This window comes from Silurus meridionalis, chromosome 22 (assembly GCF_014805685.1).
Source record: "Silurus meridionalis isolate SWU-2019-XX chromosome 22, ASM1480568v1, whole genome shotgun sequence".
Lineage (NCBI taxonomy): Eukaryota > Metazoa > Chordata > Actinopteri > Siluriformes > Siluridae > Silurus > Silurus meridionalis.
The window spans coordinates 13237411-13260070 of record NC_060905.1 but is presented as its reverse complement, the minus strand read 5'-3'; the positions used below and the strand labels follow the sequence as shown (position 1 = coordinate 13260070).

At 35.9% G+C, this 22660-nt stretch overlaps 1 protein-coding gene across 1 annotated transcript; it reads left to right on the top strand.

The window, feature by feature from the left end:
- The first annotated feature begins 1599 nt into the window (after positions 1–1599).
- Positions 1600–22267, top strand: angpt2b (angiopoietin 2b). The gene is made up of 9 exons (XM_046835576.1): positions 1600–2463; positions 8028–8183; positions 9466–9587; positions 11375–11607; positions 11852–11976; positions 18196–18297; positions 19206–19372; positions 21199–21329; positions 21518–22267. Exons 1-9 carry the CDS (start codon positions 2197–2199, stop codon positions 21676–21678), a joined length of 1464 nt encoding a protein of 487 aa, XP_046691532.1. The 5' UTR covers positions 1600–2196; the 3' UTR covers positions 21679–22267.
- The last annotated feature ends 393 nt before the right edge of the window (positions 22268–22660 follow it).

The following is a 22660-nucleotide window of genomic DNA, read 5'->3' as shown; positions in this document are numbered from 1 at the left end:
AGATATCATCCTATATGTTTATGACACAGTAACGCTTTTGTATAAGAACATCTCGAGGCCTTAAACCACCTTTTGTACATGTAGCATCTGTGCTTTAAATGCACCATATAGTTTTTAGTATAACAACTTAACTTTTAAGACTTGTTCTAAATGTAAAGACCTATTGTAGAGTAACAGAGTGTTAAACAATGCAAACATTATGACTCTCATATAACATTATAAAAGACCTAGGGGGAGGAGTTTAAAAATGTTCTGCAGTTTTAAATAAATTACGTAGTACATGCTGCACCTGCTTTTTTTGCACGGCACATCATATATATTTAGGTTCTAACCTAAAAGCTGTCACAAATATTTCTACATGGATACACGTTTTTTCCTAATTCATTGTTTTCATTACAGTATCTTGAAAGATTAGTCTTTACTGTATGGGATTGGGCAACCAATCCATACACATCGCTATCTGAACTAAACATAGCCTTCAGCAGGCTTAGTCATTTAATGATAACACATTCCCTCTTGTGTGTGTAAGAGACGGAAAAACAGGTAAACCGATGGATGCTGTGATGATGTAATTGAACAAAACCACATCATTTGTTAATGAACCAACCCTAACATATTGTTCTCGTTTAGTTACCAAGGTAAAGGATGCAGCAAGACAAGTATTTGTTGCCCTGGTTGGAAATATATGACATAAGCGCATGTGGTTGCAGCATGAGAGAAGAACACATTCTGCTGGTAAGTGGAGGAGAACAGCAAGAGAATGAATCTGTTTATGTTGGCAACATAATACTGATAGATATGCAGAGAATTAGTCTGACTAGAACATCCTGACTCCTGTAAACCATTTATAAAATGTAGAGCTGATGAAAGTCAGAGTCATAATGTGGGAGAATGTGCGGTTCTCTATGATGGAGGGACATCACATTTAAACCTCATGCTTACTGCTCCTTGAAAAAGGCTTCAGAGCCATTGTGTCATTGAACATAATAGGATAAAGTGGACACTTCAGATGAATAAATAAATAATGGTGGACAGCAAGCAAAAAAAGTTGAAAGTTTTTTGGTTTAGGTTAAAATAAAGTGCCAGTTAAACATTTGTTTGTTAGTTTGTTTTACTTCATATAATTGTGAAAGAGTACAGATCTAGTGTCATAAGGGAAAATCCAGATAAGCCATCTTTATACTATACCTTACTGTAATATATAGTATAAAAATGCAGTTACTCCACACCTTTGAACACCAAACTGTTTGGTTTGTGAAGGCGTCATACTTTAGTTAAACCATATGGCTTATTAGTTACACTGTGTCTCATGAGGGATGAAGTTCAAACTTAATCACTAGGGAATGGGAGTGCAGTGATGGGTATAATGAATTTACTCGACAAAGACAATTATATGAGAATGAATAACATTCATACGTTTTATCAGCTTTAACTAAGAAGTGCAGCTGTGAACTGTGTAACCCCTAACATAGGGACCCACTGCAGCAAACAAGTGATGGTAAGGGGTTGGGGAGGGAGGAGAAAAGTGAGAGTGAGTGAGTAAGAGAAACAGGAGGAGGAGGTTTAATGAGAAGAGAATGTTCTCTGCTTGGGCTATTGTAGTGGGTGCCTGGTGAATTTCTGTGGCTTTCACCAACAACTCCTGAGAAAGAGAGAAGAAGAGAGAACAAGAAAAAGTCAGTGATGGAGGGAGGTTGAATGATTGTGTGTCAAGAGACGGGATGTTAAGGTAGACTGCTACTTCAAATGTTCTGGTGATCTGTCCAAAAGCCCTTGAGTCCAGAATTCAACTCCTAAGGCTTTCTCACAAGAGCAGCTTCGAAAAAAGGGGGGCTGAAACCAATTCCGAGAGTAAATAAACACAGAGGGTTTGCAGCATGTTTCCTGTATCAGGCTATCTACAGTGCTGACTGGATCAGAAATCTGTGAAACAATCTGTGCTATCTACAGTATGCTGCTGTCAATGCAACTGTAGATTTTTTTTTCTGTGTAAAGTAATGAGAAGAGATTTTCCCTGGAGCATCGTATGAGCCAAAGAAGAAAGAAAAGAGAGAAGTCACAAAAAAAGGACTAACCGAACCTGAAGGAGGCAAAAAAAATTATCCTGCTACAACCTCACTCAGGAGATTGCTTTTTAACCCTTTGGTAGGACAGTGCTCCATTCTTTTTTTTGCTTCTGTCCATCTGTTTTTAGGTATGGGCTGGCTGCTGAATCTGAGCTATCTGGCTGTAATGGTGGCTGGAATAATTGGCACAGAGAGGAGGCAGCACCACGTGCAGCACGGCCGATGTAGCTACACATTCATCCTGCCAGAGGTGGAGCAGTGCCCATCACCTGGAAACTTCCGGGTGAGCAATTCACTGCAGAGAGATTCACCCTTAGCCCCCAACGCAGCCCAGACTGAGAAAAAGCTCGAAAGCCTGGAGAGTGCCACCGAGAACAACACACTATGGCTGCAGAAGGTGAGAAGAATTTTTTTTTCCATCAATGTTTTTTTTTAAATTCTCAGATAACAGCAGCCCAAATATTGTGAAACTCTGTAGATGATTTTACATGTGAAAAAACCTTCACAATCTGATATTGAATCTGAAATGTTCCTAAACTTTGATTCTCAAATTCAAGTTTGGCTTGAAAACATAGGCAAGAATTTAAGCCAAAAGCATTTCTCAGTTTCTAACTTCAGAGCAACCCCCTTGCATCCATCTTTCTGTCTCCCATTCCAAAGTAAACACGACTAACGATGATGTGTACCATGGAGATTAGTCTGGGTAAGCTGCAAGGGCAATATACAAAATGTCAAACCTTGTCTTAAACCAGATCCCTTCTGAGCCTAACCATGCATGTGAATGTGTTTATGTCTCTGCTTTTAATACAGTTTTGAATGAAAACTTTTTTTTTACCCTACTTATTCATTCATACATACATCAAATCACTTTTATGTCTCACATTACATCATTCCCAGGGGTGAAAATACATGGGTTCATGACCTTAATATTGTGCATAAGTATTATAATTGAAGATTTGTACTTCAAATCTTAAATAAAAACCTTAGTTTTGCTTTAATCTTTAAAATACGTTATTAAATTATTATAATGATTCTATGCTATTCTATTTTTTCCCTTTAACTTTTGCTGAAGTCATACAGGACCTGCCTCATGCTTGGCAAAATCGCCAGGAAAGAGTAGAAGAGTATATATTATATTAGATAGGAAGTTATTTTGGTTTCATTGCTATTGAGAATTCAGTTCAAATTCATTAGCTAGTCAGCAAGGCAGCAAGCCAACATCTACATTTGTCTGAGTTCGCTTATAAGCTATAATCTATGAGTTTGCTTATAAGCTATTCAGGATCAGACTTGATTTTGAGGTTTGCTTTTTTAATCGGTTTCACCTTTCCTGAATACTTTATCATGTAATAAGCAAAAAATAGCACATGACACACCCTGCTGTTATTTGAAAATCTTCCATGTTGAGGCTGGGGTGGTGTGATACGACACAGCATGAAGCAGAGTGCAGTTAATGCCTTGAAGTGGTCTGGAGTGTGTTATTCTGCACACACCACGGTACCTTGCAAATGATTACAAACAATGTTTCATTTGTTAACGATCAACACAACACACACTTTAATAGATTATAGCTGAGAATCAAAGTTATGCAATAAGTAAAGGACACTCTACTTCCTGTTATCACTTCTATTCTAGCCATGATAAACATCGCTCTCAAACCACCACCACCACCACCACCTCTTTTTTCTCTTTCTCTCTTTTCCCTCTCCCCAAGTGCAGCTTGCCAGTTTACTCAGAGACCAAAAAGTCCTCTTTCCTGAAGACTTTCTTGTAATAAGAAACCAAGCACCATTACTGTTACCAAGTGCTGACAGTCGAAATTCCTTGCATAAACGTTAAATAAATGTCTCCTAACAAAAAATGTCACCACATCAGCGACGATGCATTTTTTGTTTGATAAACACCAACGTTTTATTTGAATCTGTTTATTTTAGATTATGTGGCTTGTCCAACATACAAGTCCCTGTGCATGAGCTGTTACTATAGAAACAATAACATATTACAACAAGCACATTAATATAAATCTATTATTTATGTTACAGCTGCAAATACCATTGAGGTTTTGTGTGTGTACGTGTGTGTGGGGGGTGTTGTATAAAAATACTGCACTTCTTTAAAACCAATAAGATTTGTGATTTGAAGCATGCGGTGGTATAAATGCAGGTATTTCTTTCAAGGAGATTTTTGTCTCCATACTTCTATTTTTAATCCAGAATGATTTTTTGACACAATCAGGGTGGCCCTGTGTCGTTGAAGCACCCCAGCTGGGAATTAGCCTGCTGTTTGTATGACACTTGGAGTGTGCCGTGGTGGAAACTTTGGCTCTTTTGTGAAGCTTTACTATAAACACACGAGCAGGGCAAAAGGGTTAGTGCTGTGTACACACAAGCAAGAACACTTGAATGGCTAAGTATGAAAAGGGGGTCTAACTATGCACACATCCAGCATGTTTGAGTATGTATAGGACTGCTTTTTCTTTCTTTGAAAAAATGCTTTAATTTGGTAATGTAAAGACAAAGTTAAAAAGAGAAATAAGGGCAATATAGACGAGCGATTATTACTGTACACTAACACATTTTCCTTGCTGCATAAATCAAGCAGTGTTGACTCATGAACTTTTTTATAGTGAGCTGCACAGAGCTTTTTTTTATTGTACAATCATGTTTTTTTTTTTCAGAGGAATTATTCTTACTGAGATTTTAGTTAAAGGTTATACTTCAAATTACTTATCCATTCCAAACCCATTATTATCTCAGTTGATTATGCAGCCCTCTGGGGTGCACTGAAAACTCAACACATTCGGACAAGTCATACATTTTTGTTACAAAATCTCGCAGGAGTAATAGAAGGAACTGAGGTTTATTTCTTTTCTTTCTTTTCCTGGTTAACCTGGTTAGATTTTTTCTTTCCCTAGGCTATGTGTGCTGATAAGTCAGTTTGTATATATGTGTGGTTGCCTGGGAAAACCCTTCATCTTGTGAAATGTTGACATTTTCAGCTACAGACTTCCCTGAACAGCAATGTGTTTCTCTTTAGCATGTATCTCAAGCTCAAATAAAGTTTCCAATTGAAATCAGAAGGGAGTTCAGTTAGCTCTAACACCATATTTCCCTAGGCAAGGTTTTAAAAATTACTTAAAAAATTGAATATTTGTTAAAGATGTGGTGTGAATGTCAGTTATAGGCAGGGGACTTTGTTTTTTTTTTTTATGTAACCTGATTGCTTTTTCTTTTCCAATCACCAATTTTTCTTCAGTAATACATCAAATCAATTATTTTTAAGTTTAAGTTCCTTTATTTGAAGTCAAACATCCATATTTCCACTTGTTTGTTAATTCTAGTTGTCTCAGAAAGGAATCATTCAATGAAGCCATGTTTTTGTTCTAAGGAACTGGTTAGAGGATTGTAAGGAAATGAGCACATATTTTACTTTTGCAAGCACAAAATTATTTTTTAAAACACTCACTAATTTTAGATAATATGTATTCTTTTGCTGACATATCACAAACCCTTTGGAGAAAAAAAGGGGGGAAAATGGTAATTGCTAATTTATTGGACTGTCAGCAATTTAACACAATCATTCCCAAAGCAGAAGAACCAACATCCTGCAACTTCACTAATTGTGTCTTTACTCTAATGATGTTTTGAATGAGTTTCCTATAATCTATGAAAGTAGCCAGCAATTATGATGTGACATTTCTGCCAATGATGTGACATTTCTAGGCTACTATTTAATCCAGTGTAAGCCTTGAAAACATGGTGACATAACTGAATTATAATATTCATTAATTCATTAATGCATTCATTCAATAATTTATTTTAAACTATGGATTATGGAAAAAACATTTACAAAAAACGTCACGTCCTATGAAAAAAAAAGTGTGATAAATACATCCATCCACCAAAACCAGATTTCACATTTGAATCTAGTGATTTTAGTGATTCACGTGTGAAGTTGAATTAAATCTATTGATTCAAATATGAAATGAAACTAGTGCTTACAATGTGAAGATACATGTAAAGTTTACAGCATATCATAAAAAAAAATGCATACATACTGAGCTACATTAAACTATATAGCCAAAAGATTGCTGATGCAAGACAAATTACATTTACATGTGCTTGTGTAATTTTCTATCATAGATTTAGTACTCAATTTTCTGTAATATTATCCTCCACATTTCTGGGAAGGCTTTCTACTAGACTTTGGAGCGAGCTATGGGGATTTGTGACCATTTAACTATAAGAGCATTCGTGATCTGATGTTGTTTTAGGAGGCCTGGAGTGCAGCTGGTGTTCCAATTCAATTTAAAGATGTTCTGGTGTGTTGGGGTTGAGGTCAGGGTTCTGTGAAGGACATTGAGCTTTTTCACTTTAACCTTAACACACCATTGACTTTTGTCAGAGATGCATTATAATGCTTGAACATGAACAGGTATCAGCCCCCAGTGGAGATATTCACTGACCAGGCATAACGTTACAGCCACCGACCAGGCATAAAATTATGACCATCTGCTTATATATTGTGTTGGTTCCCATTTTGCTGCCAAAACAGTCCTGACCCCTTCGAGCATCAACATCATTAACTTCTTTAGCAATTTAAACTACAGAAGCTTGTTTGTTGAATCCAACGACATGGGCCAACCTTCGATCCCCATGTGCATCAATGAGCTTTTGCCCCCCCATGACCCTTTCACCGGTTTCCCACTATTCCTTCCTTGGAGCACTTTTGATAGGTACTGACCACTGCAGACCAGGAACATCCAACAGGAGCTGCAGTTTTGGAGATGATCTGACCCAGTCGTCTTGCCAAACTCACTCAAATCCTTACACTTGCCCATTTTTCCTGCTTCTAACACATCAACTTTAAGGACAAAATGTTACTTGCTGCCTAATAAATCCCACCCACTAGCAGGTGCCATAATTTAGAGATAATCAGTGATATTCACTTCACCGCTCATAATGTTATACGGTCATACAAGGTCATGAATATGTATAGTTCCAGTAATGGAAAATCTTTAAACGACAGCATAGAAGCACATTTTATATATAATATAATTCTGTGTTTAAATTCAATAGTTTCGGAAGGAACCACATATAATGGTGAGGTGCCCAGAAACTTTTTAGCCATACTGTGTTTATGTCCTGTTTAGTATTGCAGTTCAATTACTTTGACTGTGAAACTCTGGAAAAGTGCTTTACTGGGAAAATATGAAAGGAAATTACCAGGATGTGGTTATCATTACATAGTACATTGGAAACCTGAGTCAATTTGTCTGCCATATGTTATTTTTTTGAAAACTATAAATTTGAATATCAGCCTGCTTATAGGGTTGAAGCTTAAATCCCTACTGTAAAATAATATGCACTGAAACTAAATAAAAACAAAAATAATAAACCAAATGGAAGTTGCATCCAGGACTTTGTTCAGTACCTCAGTAATTGCTTATGCATATCTTTTTGGAAATAGTGCAGATGGATAAGACGTGTGTGATATTATCTGTTTGTCTGTAAGGGAGCCAAGTGTGATGTTTAATACCCTTTACTGGAATATGTTTAAAAGCTTTCATCTCCTTCAGATATCTTTAAATCCTTAAACCAATTCTTCAAAAGATTGCATTTTACTTTTTTCTTCAGTAATACATTTTTACATGCTTTTACTAAAAATACAAAAGGAAGACCATAAACAAGCTTTCACTAAACAAACAAATAAACAAAAGACACTTTTTAAGATCAATTTGAGTTAAACATTTTAAGTCAAATGAATGCCAAGTTTTATAGAACATTTAAAGATTTAAAAAATGTGTGTGCATGCTTTGCTTTACTGCTACAAGTTGCTACAAGAAAAGTCTAATTGTTGTCCTATTGTAATGGATAGTTCATTCTTGGAGAAAAAAACGATGCATATTTGGAGTAAGATGGTGGTCTGACCTAACTGATGTTTTCTTTGTTATGCTCACAGCTGGAGAGTTACATCCAAGAGAACATGCGGTTGGAGATGGTGGAGATGCAGAGGAATGCCATTAACACACAAACAGCCACCATGCTGGAGATCGGAACGAATCTCCTCAGCCAGTCTGCAGAACACACACGGAAACTTACAAATGTGGAGACCCAGGTATGTCATTAAAAGAGGATTAAATAAACTAGTGGATTCTTCTTTATATATCAGTTTATATAGTTACTGTATTGAGATTTGCTTGGAAAGCTGTGAAGTATAGCAAATTAAAAACATTTTGTCCAATCAAAAACGATACATTTATACACATTTACATCACAGCAATGCTCTCAAATCCGATTGCACAGTGACACCATAGTGACAGTTGCAAAACAAATCAAAGATATACATCTGTCTATATATATATATATATATATATATATATATATATATATATATATATATATATATATATATATATATATATATATATAAAATTATTTTTTTACTTTAACAATCTTCAGAGCAGAGGACTCTGGGATCTTAGTCACATGACAAGCCATGTATTTGTCTTATTTTTTAGAGCGAAAAAAGACATTAATGAGGGAAAGATGGTTTATAACCATTACTGGAATGATGTTCTCTAATTGGCAGATTGCTCTTGTATAAGGGGAATAAAACTTGCTTGAGACTTGCTGTGGATTCCAATCATCTTTGGGGAGATAAGATGTTACTACACTTACTTTGGACTCAGTCAGTGCCAAGGGACAAATCCTTTCAAAAATTCAAAAGAGCACTCTTTGTTGTGTGATATTGCTTAATTGGTAAATGAACCTTATTTTTGCTTTTTATCATCTCTTTATTTGCTCCTCCCAATTTAAATGATAGATTCACCATCTATTGCAGTGGGGGTGGGACTGACTGCCATATTTGGTTAGATGACATTGCAAAAGCACCCAATCAAAACATTTTCTCTACTTGTCCTCTCTAAGATAAATTTTCACATAGTGTTTTGTACTTTTTTTTGTTTTCCTCCCTTTGTCAGCCATCCATTCAACATAGTATTGCAACCTGAAAAAATATTTAACTGATTTTCATGGCATATGTTTATTATATTAGTGTAGCTGTAAAAATAGAGCAAGTTGGATTTATACACATGGCAAAATAATCACTAGAACATGAACTCCTAAAAAGATAATGTTACAGTGTATAGTGGTCATAAATACAAGCATATTAAATCCTCAAAATTAATAATTTTGCATGGGAACAAAACCAAAAACACAAGCAACCCAGAAAATATACATTAATGTACATTGTTAATGTTCTAAAAATATTTGGACAAATAATGTTTTTTCTTCTTACACTGTGTCACCAGTACTGAGAAATATTGACCCTCTTGTGAATAAAATTAATTTTGGGTTTGTGAGTGTACATATTAACCGCATTCTGGCAACATTTGGAGGTGTTGAACCAAACAGGCCGACTGGAGATCCAGCTGTTGGAGTACTCTCTGTCCACCAAGCGACTGGAGAAGCAACTCTTGCAGCAGACCCAGGAGGTGTCCCGCCTAAATGACAAAAACAGGTAAAGATGTCCAATGGCCTGAGGGATATCCTTACTTTGCTTTTCTGTATTGATGATGAAGATGCTTTTGTCCAGTGCTGAGGGTACAATAGCGTATCATGCTGTGGGTGTACCATAGTGGGTGGTAAAGTGTCAGGGTGAAAAATGTCAGAATCTGCATGTCATTTAGGTTATAGCCAGAGGAAGTCCACTCAGAGGGGGAGTCAAATAATTGAGGACATGCTTTACTTGTATAAGAGAGATGTTTGTTTTTACTTTTCTTTCCAATTGTTTAGCATTCCAGCTTCTGAACAAAACTGGCCAGGGCAAACACAGCTCACCACCCACACACACATACACACACAAACACCACCTGTTGCACATCTGCACTTTTTATTTCGAAAGTAGATGTGGAGGTCATCATTGCACTAGCCTTGTATAGACGTTATTGTAATATTATGTACATTTTTATATAACTTACAATCTTTGAAACTAAAATCACTTACCCTGATAAATATAGGTATTCCACAGAATGTAACGTATTCCTCTGTGAAGCATGAGGCCTTCCAGAAGCATGAGCACAGTGAATGCTGAAGGTGATTTAGGGAATTATGTGCTTTTTAAATGCCAAAAGTGGTTTGTTCAATCCATGTGGTTGGATTGTTTCAATGTGTACCTGCCATAAAGTCATTAATACGAGTCATAAAGAGCAGGCGTGCAGGATTTATTGCCTTCATTTGGAGCACATTGAGATGCAAACTCACACACTGTCAGCGCTGCCTACGGGTTTGACGTTGAAAGCACCATCTGTGAAAGCTTGAACTCACCAGGTGTTTCAGGGATGTTTAGTTCCACCAGCTACTCAAAGAGTAGCCCTTTTACAAGAATATTTATTTATGTGAGTTTGAGGAAATTTGGACAGAAATGTTTACAAACTAGGAAGCACAGTTCATTTGTATGATTCATATACCCTTTATTTAAACCTAACAATTAGTACAGCAATCTCTAAAAAAAAAAAAAAGCCTATTATTATTTTTTATTTTTTTTTATTTTCTATATACTGTAGTCCTTTTGGGGAATTTATGGTTAACACATAAAGGACAGAGTATGATAATTTAAATAACACCATGCAGTAATTTTGCTGTTTAAAAAGTTCAAAGTCATCATTATTAGTACTACATTTTTAATTTATATGTAAATAAATGGATCACTTAATCTACATTACATGTTATTAGCTACCAGCTGTTATAAAGATAAACAGGAACAATTGTCTGGTTAAAACCTACCAGCTAGCTACTTAGAGTCATCATGGTGACAGTGAATAAAGTAATTGAGGTTTACTGCAGATGAAGAAAAAAAGGAAGATTCCCAGCATTATGATTATTAAGTCAAAGATTTTTAGTGGAACTGTAATAAGGGTTTTTATTTTTGATGTTAGTTATGGCATGTTATTAATGATTAAAGTTATTGATAGGGTAGGATTGATTGACAGTAGAATGCTTAACATAACTAAATGAATACCAGCCCTGCTTCTACTTTCTGGCACGTACCCAAGCACCTTTATTTATATATATATATATATTTATATATATATTTAACTATATTTCCCAGCAATACGGCAGCCTTTGTTTCGCTGGATTTACTAAGAATAATCCAAAATATACTTAGCAGACAAGATCTAGTGAAATTTGAAAAGAATTTTTACAAAGCAAAAATCAGATCAAAGTTTATTCTCACACCAAACAAAAAAACAAGTATAACATCAAGGGATCATTTTCAAATAGTGATGCTTTTTCTCTCTTTAACAGCTACCTGGAGCAGCGTTTCACAGCCCTGGAGGCCAGACACAGTCAGGAGCTGCAGGCAATCCAGCAGGAAAAGCAACAGCTGCAGGAGCTTCTGGACAGGCAGAGTCGCATGGTCAGTGTGCTCGAGAGACAGCTGGCTGGCTCCACCCGCAACAGCACACTGCTCCAGCACCAGCAACCTACTCTCTCAGAGACACTGCAGCAGCTACTGGCCATGATCGCCCAGTGCAACGGTTAGTGCCAAACTCTAATCAGCATGTATGCGCTGTCTGGAAAGCATCAGTGTGTGTTTCTGGGAAACACAACTGTGGGCCAGAATGGCTTGTTTCAGGATTAGAAAATGATGCTTTTACTTAACAACGGATTACGGGAAGTAGTAACATTGCTCAACATGCTATTTTAATACAGGACAAAAAAAACCCCTCACATACACATTCTTAATGCTTAATGCTTAATGCACACCTTCTGCCTTGCCAGATATTACCAGCCTGTCTAAGGCAAAGACAGTTGTTTTCAGAGATTGTGCCGACGTATACAAGTGCGGAATTACAGAGAATGGAATATACAACATTCATCTCGCCAACAGCACACAGACAGTAAAGGTAATATTGAACAGCTCTTCAGTTAAAAAAAGGATATAGTTGTATGATTCAAATAAAAGATCCCATTTTGTGTTGTGTTTCTGAGATCATAATGTAACCACTGCAAATGTACAATACGTACTGTAGATGTAATAGATGTAGTATACTAGGGCTTGTTAATTTATGTAAACACATATGCAAATCAACTTCAGTTTTGGATCATATTACTGGCATGAGGAAAGTGAGATGGAAATATTATTAGTATGAACTGCTGACTTTTTTAATTATATTTTCTCTTTGGCTTTAACTATAACTATGACTCCACAAACACTTTCCATATTCTTTTCACTTCGGACTGTAACACATGACAAGTTTGCAATGATAACAAAAAAGATCACATTCAATATTTATAGATGTATTTTATAAATACCTTTTATAAATGTATTTATAAAAGTCCTATTACAATGTTAACAACTTTGTACTTAATCAAGCCAAAAGTTAAGTGGTGACACAATTCACAATATTAATTCATGCTTTAATACATTATTATTATTACTGAATAATTGTAATGCCATAGTGTTTATTTACCAGTGAAAAACTCAAATCTACTGTTATGACTAAAGTGAAATCTTTAGTAATGAATGAAATATTACTACGCTGGCAAAAGAAAGAAACGTGCATCAGTGCGCTGTCCTTATTTCATGATTATTAAAGCATTTAGTATGAATATGTTAAGATTTTCTGTTATTCCTTATAGAAGTGCATATAAAAGTAAGTGATCTGTATTACGCTTACTGCAAAATCTTGAGCACCCACAACTGCAAAACATTTTTATATTACTCAGGAGTAAGTGTGGAAAAATTGAAGGTAAAATTCAGCTAGTATTTCCGTAACTTAGTATGAAATACCTAATCGCTAATTAAGAAGCCATTCAACAAGATGTTATCACAGTTATTGAATAATTTCTGTAATAACATCATAAACTGTAAGTAAATAATGTTTCTATAATGAGTAAAAAAATGTAATTTATTGACATTATTTTCTTGCTATCGTGTACTACATCAAAAGTTGGAAGGACAAACTGTTTTTAAATAGTCTTGAGTTCTATTATTATAACAGTGGAATGAAAAAACTGGGGATAAGAATACTAAGAGGCTGGTGGAGTGTTTCTTAATTTTTTTTAATCTTATAACCTTTACGTTATATACCTTTACTGCCATTTCCTTTTCAATGCCATAGCCTTAAAACCATTGACCTGTACTTCTCAACAATATCCACACATCTCCCCACTGCTATAGCCTTAATATTTATTCACTGTACATATGTTTACATATTTATCACATGCTGTAAATATGCTACTTATTTATCTGCACTATTTGCACGATTGCTACTTTTTGCACTTCTGGTAGATGCCAAACTGCATTTCGTTGCTGTGTACCTGGAATATGCAATGACAATAAAGTTCTACCTACCTACCTACCTACCTACCTACCTACCTACCTACCTACCTACCTACCTATCTATACGTTTATATATGGGCTCTAGTATTGGTAATTGTGATTTTTAGTGGAGAAAGCCTTCTGAACCGAATCAAACTATTCTGTTTCACTCTTGGTTTATATTTACTATCAGTGTTTCCAGTCAAATTGCATTTTTGGATGAGAGAAAAAGGACACGGGGGAAATTGTTATAGTTATCTTACTTCTTATGTGTGTTCTCTTCCCTGTTGCTTTTCACACAGAAGCCAGGTGTTTGGCCGAGGTTTTGTAGTCTCTTGCCAAATTTGGGACTTAAGCAGCTTTGCAATGCGAGTTAATAGATGCAGATTCGCCACCCTTTTAAGCAATGCAGTCTTCCATGTAAAAACAACAAAATGAGTGGTTTCTTTCTATTACTTTTCTATTCTTTGATTTTAGTCACCTTGCTAAACCATGCTTAAAAATACATTTACTAAAGCAAATGGACCTGTTGAAAATATACTAGTAGAGTAGAATAGAGAAGCAGTAAATCTGATGCCAAGGAGTTAAGCCGTACCGCAGAAGTAATTCATTCTTTCTGTGATCCCGACAGTAATTGAATAAAGATAATTGTTGAACATGAGTGAGCTGGTAAATTATATTAAATAAATTAAACATTTGTACTAATTAAATATATAATGAAACATAGATAGAGTTTTAGTATTTCAGAAAAGCATGCTGAAAGACCAGGGTCATTGTTTGAATAAACTGACCAAGCCCAGGAATGATAATGTGATGGATTCCAGTTTTATGGGAGAAAAAAGCCCTTTTCACCCTAGCCTGACAACTATTGCTATGTCCTATTAAGGCTTCTTCAATTTGTGGTGGAAAGTTCTAAATAAGATCCAGATACAGTGTATCCCTGGGTAAAAGAATAACCTGTCTCATAGCAGCTAGAGCTGATGTGATTATTGTTTAATCATTTTTTATTTTTTATTTCAGTGTCTTCTGACTATGGGTGAGGTTATCCTCAACGATTTTTAAGTGTCTCCAGTAACATACAGTACTTAAAATATTCAGTAGATAAGCAAATGATAGAGGAGCAAAAAATTTGATGTAGTTGTTTGCTTGGGGCTATTCTCTGCATGGTAATGTAGGCTCAAGATGTTTAAAATCTGCTTGGTTCTGTTGACTTTAGTATTGTTATTTCAATTATTGTTGTCAAAGTTGTTTTTTTTGTGTTACTGAATTATCAGATGTGCGTATTTTCTCCATCTGGTTTCTGAATGTTGTTTAAATTTTTTGAGAAAGAAAAAAAAAAAAAGACATTTATTGTGTCACATGAGGTTACAGACATATGCATTAGCGATTCACTTGTATCACACATTATATTTTCTATATTAGCCGTGTTTAAACTATTCTTGCTTTACATAATAGGTTTTATTTATGTCTGTACTTTAAGAGTCACTAACAGCTGGAACCAATTTCCTTGTGTGTGTCAACCCACTTGGCCAATAAACCTGATTCTGATTCTGATTCTGATTCTGATAATGCTGCCATGCAGTACATAACCTCCACTCTTCTTTTATCTTCTTTCAACATGTTGCTTGCTCCAATAGCTTTTCTTACAGTCTCTGAATGCTTCCTTTACAAAGCAGAGGTTGTACTATCAGAAACTTCATCTACCCTTCATTGTTGTCCCTTTCTCAGTCGGTGGTGGAAGGTGAGCTCTGAGACTTTATCTCAACTTTATCTTTCTCTCCATCTTTTGGAACTGACTGAAACTTGGATCACTCTAAAAAATAAATAAATAATTAATGCCGGTTGCTTTATCTGCTGCCTATGCTTTCTCTGTGCTCACTGGGAAACATGCAGGTACAAAAGTACAAGCATCCCAGAAATAGAACTCAACACATCTTGCATAGTCTCATTTCAAGACGTCATTTGAATTCAGTGTTGCTATTGTTAGAGCTCTTGTTAATCTTCAGATTGTTGTTATCTATTGCTCACTCAGCCCCCAGGAAACTTCATGAAAAAGCGATGGGCTTCCCTATTCCCAATTAGTATCTTCTCTTCTTTTTTCTCTTTGTTGCCTTCCTCCACACAATCCTCTCCCTCTTGCACTTTTGACCTTTCCTTTTACAGCCTGGTGGTATACAAGTGTGGACATTCCTTCATGTCTTTCAATATCCAAACCAACAACACTACCACAAGCTTACTCCTTCTTCTCTGTACCACTTCAAGCAACACTTTCCTATATTCACTTCCTTTCTTAAACAACCATCTCTGTCCCTTATCTTCTAGATGACTGAAGTCTTCTTGCCTGCAATGTGACTTTTTGGTTGTGCTATGAAGCAAAAGGAAAGAATTAGAAGAAGTGGAGACAATAAACTAATTGCAGATTTGTACTCATTATGCTCTATTGTGCTGAAATTCTACTCCAAAGCTACTGCTACTAAGATTTCTTTTTACAAAAGAAAGGTGGAAGCATATGCCTCCTCTCTGCTGGATTCCATCCTTTCCAGAATGCTCCAAACCTTGCAAGACCTCTCGCTTTTGAAACTGGTCACACACTAACTGCTTCCAAAAACATTAAGATCTTGAAAAAGACACCTCAAACATCAATAGTCTCTCACATTCTGATGAGCAGTGGAACAAGTAGCACAGCATACTCTCTGTATAACTCACCCTCGCCTTTCTCATCATGGAAAGCTGCTTATCAGCTGTAATAAAATGAAAAGAAGACTGTGTGTAAAAATCTTGCAATCTCCTTGAAATCAGGCCTTGGATCCCATCTTATCTACCAGCTATTGTTCTCTCCTTATTTTGAATTGGTCATGCATGTTTCTCCTATTCAACCCTAGAAGGATCTCATAATTTCTCTTCAAATCGTCCACTCAGGTACTTGTTCACTTCCCCCTCATTTGAAAATTGGACAACTGTAACTCTCTCTTGTCTTACTTTGTATGCTATCAAACCTCTGCAACTGATTGCAGCTGTGTGGCTTTTTTAATCTTTTAAGTTCTTGCACATTACTGCAACTGCATTGTTCCCTAAAGCCAAAAATTTGCCACACTTATCTGAAAGCATGAAAACACAACCATGTTTCAGCTTCAGCTTCCAGAAGAGCCCAAATTGTAAACACACCTCTTCACTAAATGACCTATTTGAGTATTAAATACCATATTTCACATGGAAATAATTATTTTATTTCATGAATGGCAAAGATCTGCGGAATGGCTGAATCTTTTCGAAACAAGTTGTTTTGATTTTTCAAGATACAGTTTATATAAAGTTTTGCTTTGTGTAAAAAATTTTTGTGGCTAGAAAACCAAAAATTTTTCAAGAGAAAAACTTGAAATACTGTTAAAAGAAAACTTCTATAGGGATTACCTAAATTGTACGGTTGTGGCAAAGGGTTTCACTCTTTTCCATCTCTCCCATTCCTGTGTAATACTGTGTCGACTATTTTTATTCTTCAAGATTATATCATGAACCATGGTTGCTGAAACAGTCATTTGTTTTGATAGCTTTACATTGTCTACTACTGCACAAATTATCAAAATCACTTACCTAAGCTCATTGTCAATACATTATGACACATTATTATTAGTAGTATTACTGGGGTTTCATGTATTAGTCATTTGCACTGAATACAGTGAGCATTGAAATGGTTGTTATAAGACTCAGATTTAGACAATCGGCATGATTTTAAATATTGGCGTGACAATCACACAGGAGATGTGGACAGACACATATTAGACATGAATGATTGATATGATGCTGTAATGTTATAGTGTAAATAAACATTGGCAGAGTAAATTGATGTGCCAATAAGTAATATGTGCCTTTAGTAATACAGAACAGTGGATATAAGTACAATAAATAGTAAGTGATATATCTGTGTTGATTCAATCTGTCAGAAGTCTATACATGCTTGCTCTTATTGGTTTAAACAACTTGTCAATATGCTATTTTAATAGTTCTGCTTATGCTAACTGACAAAGAGATATGCAGTTTCCGTATAGCTAAATGGTCAAATAAATGTCTATGGTTTAGCTCATACCAGCTTCCTAATTATTACATTAGGATCAAGCAAACAAGCATTACAATATTTATGTGTCTGGAAGTGGCAGTAATAAAGTGTCACCTTGCAACATAAAGGACCACTGAGTTTAAAATAGTCTGATGGATTTAAGATAAAAACTGTTAAGTCTTGTTGTTCATGACTGGATGCAAAGGAAGAATTTGCCACATGGCAGTGGCAAGCGTGAATGTGGTCCTTGATATATGATATAGTGGGCTTTTCTCAGACAATGTGTAGTAGTAGTCTTTCACTATATTTGCATTCCAACTTGCAGTTTCATATTTTAATATTAATCATTAGAGGTAACAGTAATTGATTTTACTGATATCAATAGCTAGGTTAGATTGTACTTGCCGATAACCGATTAGACTGAAAGTTTAAAATTGGATCCTGGATAAAACCAAAAAAAATTTCATGTAAAATAGTACTGAACTTCATTACAAAAATAAAAAAAACATGATTAATGGAAAATGTGTTATAGGAAATAAAAATAAATATAAGTATTAATAAAACTAATTATATAATTAATAACTTATTATTATAATATAGTGCTATCTGTGCAGCACTCAGTTTCACGTGTAAAAACAAATCGCATGTGGCATTAGTGATTCACCTTTAATTATTTTATAGAAATAATTAAAGTATTTAGAAAGTATTGATTATGCCATCAACAATGATTTTGTATGATATCACTAGGTGTTCTGTGATATGAAAACTAGAGGAGGAGGTTGGACTGTTCTTCAGCATCGCTTTAATGGTTCAGTGGACTTCCACCGTAACTGGAAAGATTATAAAATGGTGAGTGTCTCTTTATATATGTATACAAATAAGTATGTGGCATTCACTCAATCAATGACAAGTGTTAAATCTGTTGTGGCAAATAAGACAGACATTACAGTTTTTCATAACTATAATGCATTGACAAAAACAGGCAGATTATGGCAGTTTCTTTGTGTTACCATCAGTGCAGTCCTTAGCTTTTTTTAGGGGGACATGCAGTAATGTATTTTTCCTTTCTTCTACCATGCACATGAACACATTGTTTTAACTAGTTTTCTTTATAACTTTCATTTCCTTTGTTATACACAAGGGGGTATAATGGTATTCAGAATTCACTGCAGGACAAAAATTAGTACCCAAAAAGGCAGCATAGTTGAGGTTAAATCAATAGTTTATGAGGTGATATAAACAGGAGATAAATCTCTGCCATACTGATACAAATCTGATTTAAATGCCAATGATTTTGTACCCACAATATAATAATGCTCAATCAATAAATCGAAGCCTCATTTTAAACCCAGTATTAGGCATTGAAATGAGCCCCTTATGCATCTTGCTCAGTTGATAGGAGAAATGATCACAGCTAATAGGGGAACACAAAAGACTGCAAAATAGTTTTCACTGCTTTTCATTTGTTATCCAAGAAAATGTTTTTACAAGCGTGTGATAAATATTTGGCCATGGAATTAGGGAGGTCTGCTAGATAGCTGATAACATATGACCTTAAGTGTTAGAGTGTGCAATGTTTAAATAACATTGACCAAATGTTGTTTCATTGATCTGCTTCACCAGACAGAATCCACGTATCGCTGTTTTATAAATAGACATTTCCTTAGGACTTTACATGGAAATGCACCCTTAGAACTCCAGATGTCTTATGATATGTGGCTATGTCTGTGGAAACTCACATTTTATGCAATATGCAGGGATTTGGAGACCCCTCGGGAGAACACTGGTTAGGAAATGATGTCATCCACCTGCTCACCACGTCCAGAGACTACACTCTGAAGGTCCAACTTAAAGATGTAGAAGGAAACCAGGCCTATTCGCAGTATGACCATTTCTACATTGATGGAGAGGAAAATAAATATTGGTACTAAAATATTTGTCTTGACTCACAATATTAATAGACAAAAATGACCTACTCAGGCTGGCCATATTTAAATTCCAAACTCATTTTGTTTGTATTGGACTCATATTTTGTTCATCTTTAAAGTTTCAGGCTATAAACAATGCAAATTTTATGTTAATCATTTGGTGTTCAGTTTTATAAACTACACTGTATAACATTTTCTCAAGATACTATAGGCTACATTCAGAGCTTCTTATCTGTATGTGTTTAATAAGGACAAGGTCTATTTTCTGACTTTGAGATTATATATTAAAACCACTATAGTATCATGCTTGCTATAAAGGGGCAAATATCAAACTTGATTGAAGGCTGTGGGCTAACAATAAATTGTGCATTGTAACAAACATTACATTAAATTTACATTTGCCCTCGTTTCTATCAAGTATGATTTTACGAAAATTAAAAAATACAATAAAATAGAAGCATTGCACTGTAATCTGTTTAACTAATGCAGTTTTATTTTCAAAGTTCTAATTCACTGAAACGTACAGTATATTACAATAGTATAGTTGAGATCAGTGTCTAATGCAGCTTTTCAGTAACCTCTAAAGAGACATGAAGCTGGTCCTTGTTTTGTTTTTTTTAGTTTTTCCAAATGCAATTTTTTCACCTCGTTCTTCTTATGAATGGCATGGTGGGCCAAATCAAAGGCCATGTGCCAAGATCTCTGATTTTGAGTGGAAACAATGAAAATGAGGTGGGAATGCGCCCTGGATGGGATGCCAATTCATTGCTTGGCATCATGAACACATATGTACATACCTAGGAGTAATTAAGCATCAACAACAACAATATATTGGGTGGTGGGAGAAAACAAAATTATACGGAGTAAACACATGCAGTCACAGGGAACATGAGAACCTTTGATGTCAACCTTTTAGGCAGCAACCCAAGTTCAGGATCAAACTGTGGTTGCTGGGGCTGTGAGCAGGGAAAACTGCCTCTGTTTGCTTTCCACTGCTTTCTCTATTAACAGGTACTTTTAGCCTTTTGATTCAAGGGCAGGCTTGGAAAGAACTCAGGCAAAATGCCTTCACGCATCCTGACTGCCAAGTCGAACAAACCTCACCTTTCTGTTACAGATAAAGAATCAGATATTGCTTGCTGAAATGAATATTTTGCATGAAAAAGGAACAAAAAAAAACATCTAAGAATTGAAATGAGATTCTGGGGTGGTGAACAAGGCTTGAAAAGTTGAGAGGCATTATTAAATCTGGGCATGTTGGAAATTCATTGTGTGTGGTTCACACTGCCTAAACAACCTGGGATGCAGATATATCAGGTCTATTGCCAAATTCCACTATGTTAGGTTTCCTTTTTACCCTTTACCGGATGTATAATATTTATTTGCATGCTGTGCAATGCTGGCACCGTCTGTAATATGTTGGGTTCATACGGCCAGACACGTGACCAGTTGTGTGAGGTTGTCTCTGAGCCTTAACGCTTCCCTGTAGGCTCATGTTGTGTGGTCCATTTTTACTGCTTTCCATACTAAATGTGCGCAATCACACCTCGTGAGTTGTTAATTATGGATAATGAAAGCCATTTACAACAGCAGTGTTTAACACGTGCAAATTTAATATATTTTACCTATAATTACATTTAACAAACTTTTGGATAGGATGGAAATACGTTTCAACATAATATGGACAAATGCTTGTGGACACCTTATAATTACACTCATGCTTTTTGAACATCCTGGTCGAGATGTGCTGTTATAAAAGTCTACATTTTTCTGGAAAAGCTTTGCACAAAAGTTTAATTATTATTTTTTTATTTTTCTCCAGTATTCATGCTGAAGGTTTTAGTGGTACAGCCGGTCGCACCAGCAGCTTGACCCACTCAGGTACCATGTTTAGCACAAAGGATCAGGATAATGACCGCTGCAGCTGCAAGTGTGCCCAGATGGCTTCAGGAGGTAAATCACTACACATGTTACTTCAAAATTTTTGGTCTCTTTTGTCTCAAATAAACTTCTTGTTACTCATATTGGCAAAAACTATTACACTGACATGAATTAACCTGATTCTAAGTTATGACTTCTGTTGAGTTTTTGGTTTGGTCTTGTTAGGACAACTTCTTCTTCTTAAAATTTTGTTATTGCAGGATGGTGGTTTGATGCCTGTGGGCCATCTAATTTAAACGGCATCTACTACACTGGAATCTCCAACGTGATGCGCTACAATGGGGTCAAGTGGTACTACTGGAAAGGACCAAACTCAATAGTTACCCGAACCACTATGATGGTGCGTCCTGTGGATTTCTAAAAATAAATGTCACCGAGACATTTGGCTCTACAAACAGCAAAACTCCCTGAGTTCATTTAAGATCTATGCTCCATGCTCGTTTGTGTCCAGCTGCACTTACATAAGCACTAGGTGTTAATTCAACACTGGGGAATTTGTGACATAGACAGCGAAAGAGCGCCAAAGGGCTGTTGGGACAGCTGAGACTCACTGACATTTTATGCATTTTTGGAAATTGTGGAACACTATATGATTAAATCTGGCTTGTTTGTTCTGCTCTGGCAAAAAAAGAACCCAGCTGCTTCATCAGTATATTATTACCCTGTATATAAAAGCTCATGCAGATTAGAATGCAAAGGACTGGAATTTCACATCAGAGTTTGCTTGTATACTTGGCTAGTGAACAGAGCTCTTTGTAAATATAACACATTCCTCCTCCCTTTCCTGTTCATGACACCTTTCCATTTGCCCCTTTTCTGACATGCCTATAAAGTTTATGAGTGAATACTCCCATAAAAACTGCATGAGATACTAAAACAGGTATATGTTTAACAGTCACATTATTTACTATAAAAATGTATATTTGTAATAAAAAAGGACATAAAATCGATCAGAGACGTCAGTGATTGTAAGAATGTAAGTATGAAGGTTGCAATGGCAGCATCTCCAAAGGCAGTCTGTTCATGGTGTTGTTTTAGCAGCGGGCTGTGTCGAATGCAGTGCAATGGTTGATTGACCATCCATGCAGGGTGTTAAGAGGGTCAATATTATCGCAGCGACCATGCCAATTCCTTGATGAAGCATACAATACAGGCTGCTTGCGCAGGTTCCATTAAATAGATCAGAGAGGCAGGCCCTTTTGCACTGCTGACCTGTGTTCACACTTAACACTTAGCTGGGTATGTGAAGTTGAGATTAATCACAGCAATCATGATTTAACACTCTGCTCAATAAACCCATTCATCCAGCAGCACAGGGTTGGTGAAATAGAAGAAATACTTAT